Source organism: Euphorbia lathyris, chromosome 2 (genome assembly GCF_963576675.1).
Source record: "Euphorbia lathyris chromosome 2, ddEupLath1.1, whole genome shotgun sequence".
Classification (NCBI taxonomy): domain Eukaryota; kingdom Viridiplantae; phylum Streptophyta; class Magnoliopsida; order Malpighiales; family Euphorbiaceae; genus Euphorbia; species Euphorbia lathyris.
This window is the reverse complement of record NC_088911.1, coordinates 11,474,374-11,484,343: the sequence shown is the minus strand read 5'-3', so window position 1 is coordinate 11,484,343 and position 9,970 is coordinate 11,474,374. Positions and strand designations below refer to the sequence as shown.

Here is a 9,970-nt window from a genome sequence, read left to right as displayed (position 1 = left end):
ACACGTGTATCGTGATAGTATTTGTAGAATATCAGATGTCCTATGCCCTTTCGATTCTGAAAGCTCTTAGGGCTTCGCTGTCGTATGTTTTGTGGGGCTTTATTGCAATTTCTTAGGAATGGTTTACATTATGCAGATGTTAATCACTCAAACGTCCCTATTTATATGGCTTGGTGTTTGCTGCAGAACTTGATCTTCTCTCATTCTTAATATGTGAGACATCACGTCAATTTTCATGAAGTGATGACATCCCTAGGAAGCATATGATCCCCCATATAAGCATCATTTTCTACCATTACTTAACTCCATCAGATGCACGACATGTAGTCCTATATGCTTAAGCTAGATGTAAATAGGCGAAAAGAGTTGCGAGTCTAAAGGAGTGTTGTCACTAGGAATTCTTTATTGAAGACAATAGCTCAACATTCTTCTCATGCAATTTATAAAAGGAAGATTCAAGCAACCCATTTCCTTTTCCAGACCTTTTACTTTCCAGCCCTTCTAATTTACTAGAAATTTGTAAATTAACTTTTTTTTCTACTGGTTTTTCTTTTGTTGTATGGAAATTTTAAGGAGCAAGAACTCTCGAAATCCAAATATGTTTGTCACTGTAGATTGTCCATAATAGTAGATTGGCTCCCTGACCTTTGCAAGTGTTCACCAGCTCCATAAACTTGTTTATTTCGTATCACCAGCTCCCCAAACTTGCTTATTCTGTAACAACTAAAGACAAAAACCATAATACTAACTCGGATTAAGGTGCAAAAATATCCCTAACGTTTTGGGTCAAGAGTAATTTTACCCCTAACGTCTAAAATGATGCAATTTTACCCCAACGTTGGAGGCCAATAACAATTTTACCCCTAACATTGATCATTGGATTAATTTGAGAAATAATTTATCAAAATGTCTTCTGGGTCATGAATCTTGTCACCTACACTTCACACGTGCGTCATTCAGTAACAAATCACAAACATATGTTGGAACGTGGAAAAAAAATATACCGACTTTTGTACGAATTGGACAAAAAAATTCAAAAAATTCACTAAATTTATAAATTTGCTCTTCGGCTATTAATGTTAGGAGTAAAATTGCACAATTTTAGACATTAGTGGTAAAATTACTCATAACCCACAATGTTAGCGGTATTTTTGCACATTAATCCGAGTTAGCATTATGATTTTTGTATTTAGTTGTTACGGAATAAGTAAGTTTATGAAGCTGGTTAGACATTTGCAAAGTTCAGAGAGCTAATAAATTTTTATGGACAAAATTGCACCATTTTAGATATTAGTGGTAAAATTACTCATAACCCAAAATATTAGGAGTATTTTTGCACCTTAATCCGAGTTAGCATTATGATTTTTGTATTTAATTGTTATGGAATAAGTAAGTTTATGAAGCTGCTTAGACATTTGCAAAATTTAGAAAGCTAATAAATTTTTATAGACAAATTTAGAGAACGGGTGATACGAAATAAACAAGTTTAAAGAGCTGAATTTAGAAAGTCAAGGAAGTCAATCTATTATGATGGACATGTTTAGAGAGCTGGTCATATTTATATTAGGGTAAATTTCAAATAAAACCCATGTGGTTTCACTAATTTTCAGATAAAGGACTGTGGTTTACTTTTTGTCAAAACGATGATTGAGGTTTCACACTTGGATTAATGCTATTAAAACTATCTTTAACGACCTTAAAATGAAATTTTTCAAGAATTAAAGTTGTTCAATGTCATATTTTCTATGGAACTACATTTTCGAAAATCATCTTTTTTGGAACTTTCTCTCTCTAAACATTAACTTTCTCTCTCTTTACCAAACTTCATCTAAATGATCTCAAAATAAAAAAGTTGAAGAATTAAAGTTGCTTAGAATATTAGTAGCTTTTAAAATATGTCATTTTTGAAGTCGTCAAGAGTGATTTTAATAATATCAATCGAAAAAGTCCTTATTTTGCTAAAGTTGAAAACCTCAATCCTCGTTTTGAAAAAAAGTAAACCACAATCATTTATCTGAAAATTAGTGAAACCACATAGGTTTTATTTGAAATTTACCCTTTATATTATGATCTCAAAATAAAAAAGTTGAAGAATTAAAATTGCTTAGAATATTAGTAGTTCTTAAAATATGTCATTTTTGAAGTCGTCAAGGGTGATTTTAACAGTATCAATCGAAAAAGTCCTTATTTTGCTAAAGTTGAAAACTCAATCATCGTTTTGATAAAAAGTAAACCACAATCATTTATCTGAAAATTAGTGAAACCATATGGGTTTTATTTGAAATTTACCCTCGGGTCAAATACATGAATATCATAATTAAGTACAAGATTACAACTAAATCATATCACCAAACTTAATTCTGAATATGTCATTATTCTCTATATATTATGATTTTATACTATAATTTAAAAACTTTAGACTCCAATTTATAAATCATAAACCCTAGAAAATATATTCTAGACATTTAATTTATAAATTTCAACCCTTAAATTATATTAAAAGTACTGATTTTACTAGTTTGACACAATCAAAATTATGATTTGATATAGTTGTAAATAGTTTTTGAAAGATGAATTTCTGTGTAATTTTCCCTTTACCCTTTATATTATGATCTTGGAATCAAACGTTTTGGAAAGTCGAAGGAGAAATAATGTATTAAGCCTAAAAAAATGTTGATATTTATCAACCGCCATTTTTGTATTATCCCTGCTGGTCAGGAGTCATCTCCAGTGTCCATGGCTTCATGCTTTCTCCTCCTCCCGATTATTCCTTTGAAATCGCGAAATTCTTTCAGCTCCAGCTCCAGCTCCAGCTCCATCCGCGCCTCTAAAATTACTTGCTCCTCAACCGCAACCCAATCGCAATCAGCCAAACAGCGTCTACTCACCCTTATCTCCGACCAAGAACGCGGCCTCAAAACCCAAGAAGACCCTGAAAAACGATCCTCAATTATCCAAGCCATCGATGATATGGCTCAACTAGGGGAAGGTACAATCACCACCGGTGTTTCATTATCTTCCACTTGGCGGTTGCTCTGGACCACGGAGAAAGAGCAGCTCTTCATTATAGAGAAAGCGTCGTTTTTCGGTACTCAAGCCGGCGATGTTTTGCAAGTGATTGATGTGGAGAATAAAACTCTCAATAATGTCATTACTTTCCCGCCTGATGGGGTTTTCTTTGTGCGGTCGAAGATCGAGATTGCTTCGGCGCAAAGAGTGAATTTCAGGTACTTGGATTTTGTAATTATCAAATTTGTGCTTGATTTCGATCATTTGTACATTGGAATTAACTTATGTGGGATTCTGGATTCGATTGTGGAATAATTCTTCTTTGTTGCAAATGTCTGCTGCCGCAGATTTACTAGTGCGGTTCTAAGAGGGAAAAGCTGGGAGTTTCCATTGCCTCCATTTGGACAGGGCTGGTGAGTTCCTCTAATTTGCATTTGCATTTACTGATTTACATTGCGGAAGAAAATGAAGGATAAATTAACAGTTAGAAGCAACTGATATGTGATTATCTCATTATTATTTTTTTATGAGATTAGTGGTTTTAATACGTCTAGTTTGGTTAACAGTAATTGATTAATTTCAAAGCTCCATGGTCTTTCCTTACATCTTTGTCTCAAACATTTAAGTTCAGGTTGAACATGGGTAATTCCGATTAGGCTGTTTTATCTAATCATCTGTCATGAAATTCTCAGAGTTATTAGATTTAGTAATCAACTGCCAATAAATGGATATATCATATCCGCTCCCTGCTTTCTTGTTTTTATAATTGTTGTCCAATTGTTACTGTATAATTGTACTGACTGTAGCGGATATACGATCCAAACTGTAATTTTGAAAAGGGCTTCTTTGAGGAAAAAGATATTGAGTTTGATATCCTTCTTGTGGGCAAACAAAAAGGTAGTTTATAATAATTTTAGTGTATCTCTTGAGGCTCTAGTAATTTGTGATGTCCGAATAATTCTGATTTTCAAAGGCCTTTGATAAGGCAGTCAAGACATCTTTTGTTACCATTCCGGACTTTTGTTCGCTTTTGGTTCGAGAAAATGTAATAGGCAGGGATTTATTTAGATTTTCGTAATCTCCTTTGACATTGCTGTAACCATTATTTTATTTCTTCATTTATATTTTGGGCTAGAGCCTTCTAGGTAGTGCCAACCTAGTTGGGATGTCCGGGAATGACTTGGTCCCCACTTCTAATTAAAAAAAAGACATCTTCATCTTCATTAAGAAAGAGATGCAAGTAAGAAGCAATGGCGTCTTTGGAAAACTCTTCTTTTCAAGCAATGAATGCCCCTTATCTTATGTAATATCTAAGACTTTAAGATAGGTTAAGCTAGCGTTCCGTTAATATTTTATGTCATTTGCTTGCTTTAGCTAGGCTAAGCCTTGTTCTATGGTTAGGAAGAGCTCTTATTCACTCACCAGAAAGACCAATTTTTGTAAGACAGGATTATTTTACCTTAGCCAGCTTAGAAGTACATTTCCTATTGAGGAAGATCTATTCATGCCATTAGTTGGAAATTTCATTTCATCTTGACATGAAATCGAAAGTGATATTTAAACTAATAAGTTACTTCTCAAAATTGTTTTTATTGACTGAACTTTTTCGGTGACAGGCAGTCCTAACTTTAGTTTAATTACTACTCATTGTTGCTTTCTGAGTTCTTTGTGTGTCTAATCTGTTTATTTTGTATTTGAGGAAGAAAAAAGGGAGGTTCTTTTGTATGCTCTTCTACTATGTTTAACTAGAGTTATGTTTTTGTATATTGTATAGGTTTGAGACTGTGTACCTTGATGATGATATTCGAGTAGTGAAGGATATCAGAGGAGATTATTTAGTTGTTGACCGTGCTCCGTATGCCTGGAAAGAGTGAAGGGTGAACATGATGTTCTACTATGTACATCAATACATCACCATGCTTTAATGTCATGTGAGTTCACTTATAATAAACTGTTGAAACTGAGAATTTGTTTCTTTTTCTCAGTTAATTCCTTGTCATGGGTGAGTCCATTCCCTTTCACCGCTTCTTATGGTTGGCCGAAAAGCTGATCATTCTCGGTTTGATTTGTGCTTTTTACCCCTATTTCTCTTCACTGTTTTTACTTTGTGTTTATAACCTATAATTCAATTGTCATTTGCACTTTCTTTGTGAGTTGTCCACTTGCTTCTGTTGTGCTTTTCCAACCTTAAATCTCTCCAATACCTTCACTTTCAGTTACATAAAAGCTGCTATATCCTATACGTCAACTATCATTTGCAATTTCTTTATAACAACTTATGAATTAAGGGTCAAAATGGCCCTTAAAGTTGACAGGCGGGATCAATTAAGCCAATTCGAATTTCAGATATCAACTTAGCTTGACAAATTAGCCCAAGTACAATTAGCCCCTCTCCTCACTAGTCGCGTTTTTTACTCTGAGAAACAAAACGCTAAGCCTTTGCATTTCAAATTTCTAACAAACTGACCATATATATACTTGGTTTCAAAAATCAGTTCTCGTCCACCAAACCCTAAATTATTGAAATCCAGTGGTATTAGAAACAGAACTGGTTGTCATGTGTTTAGGATTTTCTTCAAGGGTTTAGAGATTGATGGACAATAATTGATTTCTAATAGCAGATATCTATATACCCAATCTAATAGGATGTAGAGGGTTAGTGTTTTGTTTCTCACCGTCAAGAGCGTGACTAACACGGAGTAGGTCCGGGCTGAGTTAATACCTGATTCGATTTGGGGGCTAAATTGGTCCCGACTGTCAACTTTAGGGACCATTTTGACCGTATATGTTACAACTTAGCGAACACGACTTAGCAAATATTTGGTATAAGTTGATGAAATCTCCAGAATTCTTAGTTTGGTTTTTCTATGATAATCTTTTGCTGCCCTGTGACTGATATTGTAAAATATTTTTGTCCATCTATTATCTTTGTCCATTTCAATATGATTATACAATAGCTTAACCCTTAGATGTACCCCATTTTCAGGTTCAAATCTGTTTACTTAGACGATGATATACGAATTGCAAAGGATATCCGTGGAGATTGGTTAATTGTTGCTCGTGCTCCTTACATTTGGTCGGAATGAAGCCTGATAATTTGGTAATTTTATGCTTATAAGTTATAATATATAAAAGAACTTTCAATTTTCAAATGCACACAACTATATTTGCTAAAATGATTTTTGTTACTCATTCGTGTTAGAGGTGGTGGCAATTATGTATATGATCCGCCAACAGGACACAAACCAAATATGAATTTAGTGGGTCTAGTTAACGGGTCTTTTTTCTATTGATTGAAACTAACAAAATTATTGTATCAGGTTAGGGTTGACTTGCTAATCCGAAATCAAGTCGTATGTTTAAAACTACTACTATATCATCCTATATTTTTGCATGTTACCCTTAAACACATGTCGTAGTAAAAGTCAATGTAACCCATGAAGACAACAATTTTTTTTTTTACGTTTCTATCTTAAATGAAGGTAGAAATTAGGGTTCGTTAACTAGGCTTTCTGTCAAAATGTTGGATAAGGTTACCTTGCTAAATGAAAATGACACTAGTATCTAAAATTATTACGATATCTCATAGTTTTACATGTTATCTTTGATAAAACTAATAAAGTTACATGCGACTCTCGAACATGACACAAAAATGGCATGAATCTGATTAGATTGATACGATTGGATTGAGTTAGGGTTTACTCATTGAAACTAACCTGACACCAACACGGTCCACTTACACGAATGACACCTGACTGGCACTAGCACGATCCATTTACACGAAGTGCGACCCCTAATTTGTGTGGCTTGTATTTTGTTGTGCAAAACTATTACAATGCACATAAACTATTTTTCTTTTTGCAGTCAATATTAATTCCATTTTATTTCCCGCCGGTTCACTTTGAGGCATTTTCTCGGATGGTGTAGATTAGATCAATAGACAACCTTGGGAATTCCTTGTATCATGTAATTACAGTATAATGTAATATATTTTTGCCTTCTAGAGTTCACATTCTTTGTACTGGCTGGGCCTATTTAATATATATCCTTTCTTGTAAATAGTTTGGCATTACTATTTGAAATTGTATTTGTATTGATCATTATTGGGGATGGCAACAGATAGGGTACCCGCGGGTAGTTCCAATTTCAAACCCTTACCCGTTTATTTTCTAATTATCTGTACCCGTCTCATTACCCTAACGGGTATATTTTTCGCATCCTAGACTTGTCCCATTTAATTCACGGGTGGGTACCTTACCCGTTAAGAATCAACAAAAAAAACACAAAAGATTACAAATTTAACAAAGTATAAATTTAATAAATCATTCATCTAAAAATTAAAAAAATTGAACCTTAATCAGTAAGAATAAAGTAGCTTAGTGGTCCCACTCAATGATTGAAGAACAAAAAGTTGGGGTTTAAATCTTATGTATTATATCTATAAAAAAAATATTTTTAATATATAAAAGAGTTATGGTGGGTAATGGGTACCTAGAGGGTATTCCCATAACCGTCTCATTACCCGTTTGATCCTATATCTGTTCCATACTTTTTTATATAGGGTACAGATAGTTCCATTAGGATCTAGTAGTGTCCGGTACCCGCGGATACATTATCTGTTGTCATCTCTAATCATTATCTAGTATTCATTTAGAGATGGTACTCGTTTAACATAATTTATTTGAAACATTTATCATTTTCTTTGCCTTTATATAATTATATAATCATGTTGTGTTTATATCATTATATAATCATGTGATATATATGATATGCAATACATAGGTACTTAGTTTTATTTTGGGTCCAAATTCACCTCAAACTCAATTTAAGATTAAAAAAAATAATAATAATAATTTGAATAGCTATGTGAATTAATTTTTTAATTGATTTTAGAGAGAGAAAAATTAAGAGAAAAGAGAGAGAAAGAAGAAAAAAAATAAGAAATTAAAGAGACGGAGAAGATGGTATAATTGATTTTTATTTTTTCTTTTGGGGTTTGTTTGTGATAATTAGATAATAAGGGAGTTAATTTATAAAAATAAATAAATATAAGGACCAAATTAACTCTTTTCCCTTTGACTTTTAACACCGTTAGTCAATTTGGTATGTGTTTGCTAACGGAATGAACCTCAAGGTATCATTTTGCAAACTTTTAAACCGCACGAGTGTTGTTCAAAAACAGGTATAACCACAAGGTTTATTTTTGTACTTTTTCCATTATAATAATAATAATAATAAAAAGACACACGATTAAATTTCTTAGAGATTGAACTAGTCTCAGATCTGGATTTATCAATACTGCGGGTAATGCTCATATCTATTAGACTGGAGAATCTCTAATATTCATTTTTATAAGATCAAGAATGGAAAGAAAATGATCTCTATTCTTGGGGATGGGTCGGGGACACTAATAGCTATTTCAATCCCATAAAGATCCCTAACCTATTATATTACCGGGTTAATCATAGGGTATATTGATAGATATTACTCATTAATATATAATATTAATATTATATAATATATTTTCTAATATTTATTAATTAATTTCAAATTTAAGATACTAATTAGTAATTACACTTTCAAATTTAATTATCAATATATTTATACGAGTATAAACTATAAACTTGATTTTTTTTATTAAAGATTGGTTAGCGAGGAAGGGTAAGCGGCGGACATCCCAGCTATACTGGCACCCCCACCACAGACCCAAAAAAGCCCCGAAATAAACTATAAACTTGATAAAGAAAAGATAACTTAGGTAATATTTTCTTTAATTTTTATATGAATAGATAGAAGAAGTTTGAATATTTACTATATATCATTTTTATCGTGAGTTTCTCTTATAATGGTTACCTAACTATTGTAATTAGCAAATTAGAAAAATAATAAAATGGAACGGATATATCCTCTTAGGACACCCATTACCCATTAAAGTCGGGATAGATAAAAATTTATCCCATTTATTTTAATGGGGTGGAGATGAAGAATCTCCATTACAAACGAGGATGAGGATGAAATAGCTGGCATATTGACAAGCCTACTCCAACTTAGATTCCAAATAATCTTTCACGGTCCAAATTATGATTCTCGTTTATTTATTTGGACTTGTTTTTCACGAATAAAATGAAAAGGAAATGAAATTTATTTATTTTGATAGGCTAAATTGAGAATCATGGCAAATTGTACTGAGAATCTCATATGTATGACTCAAAGTCAATAGTGGCCCAAATAAAGTGAGTCCCTACTAGAGAGAGATATGTGATCCAACTTCAACTTCGTGGGTGCTTTGGCCCAGTACCTACGAAAGCCGACAAACATATTTTGGACGTTATAATTAATATAATTATACTCATAACATTTAAAACTTGAATCAATTTTACTACAAACTATATTATACTTTGTCTTGTCATATATTTCATTCTATCTACTTCATTTACCGATCAGGTTATCATTCATTAATAATAGATTAAAGATACATATATTTACAAAAAAAAAAAAAAAATACATACCTTATGAACACATGTCCTTTTTTTTTATAAAGAAAAGAACGTGCGTTAAATAGAATCAGAATACAAGACTTCAACAATGAAATCTGGAGGACTAGTATGTCACTCTATCAGTCACGGACAACACTATTCGCAGAACGACAAGCAAAAATGATACTAACATCATTAAATGAATGAATCAACCTATTACAATGATCAAGAACAAGACCGTAATAAGATCTGAAGGCAAATTGATTAAGATCTAAAACTACCACCTCTGCATCGGTTTCAACGAGGCAGTCATCCACACCCTTTTTGTTGAACCAACTTAGAGCTTTCCGAATGTCCATAGCTTCCCCTACACGAGGCAAGAAACCACCTCACACAAGTTTGGAAAAAGCTCCACAAAACTTTCTGTTGCAGTCCCGTAGCATCATCCCTAAATCTAGCAGATCTGATGACTTGGTATCCATATA

The 9,970-nt window shown here is 32.9% G+C and overlaps 1 protein-coding gene across 2 annotated transcripts; it reads left to right on the top strand.

Annotated features, from left to right (window-relative positions):
• Positions 1-2,647: 2,647 nt before the first annotated feature.
• Positions 2,648-7,068, top strand: LOC136216634 (probable plastid-lipid-associated protein 11, chloroplastic). 2 transcript variants are annotated; one of them, XM_066003184.1, is made up of 5 exons: positions 2,648-3,227; positions 3,357-3,422; positions 4,784-4,940; positions 5,996-6,109; positions 6,874-7,068. In XM_066003184.1, exons 1-3 carry the CDS (start codon positions 2,671-2,673, stop codon positions 4,881-4,883), a joined length of 723 nt encoding a protein of 240 aa, XP_065859256.1. In that variant the 5' UTR covers positions 2,648-2,670; the 3' UTR covers positions 4,884-4,940; positions 5,996-6,109; positions 6,874-7,068. The 2 variants fall into 2 exon arrangements, with proteins under 2 accessions (XP_065859256.1, XP_065859257.1); XM_066003185.1 differs by lacking the exon at positions 4,784-4,940.
• Positions 7,069-9,970: the final 2,902 nt, after the last annotated feature.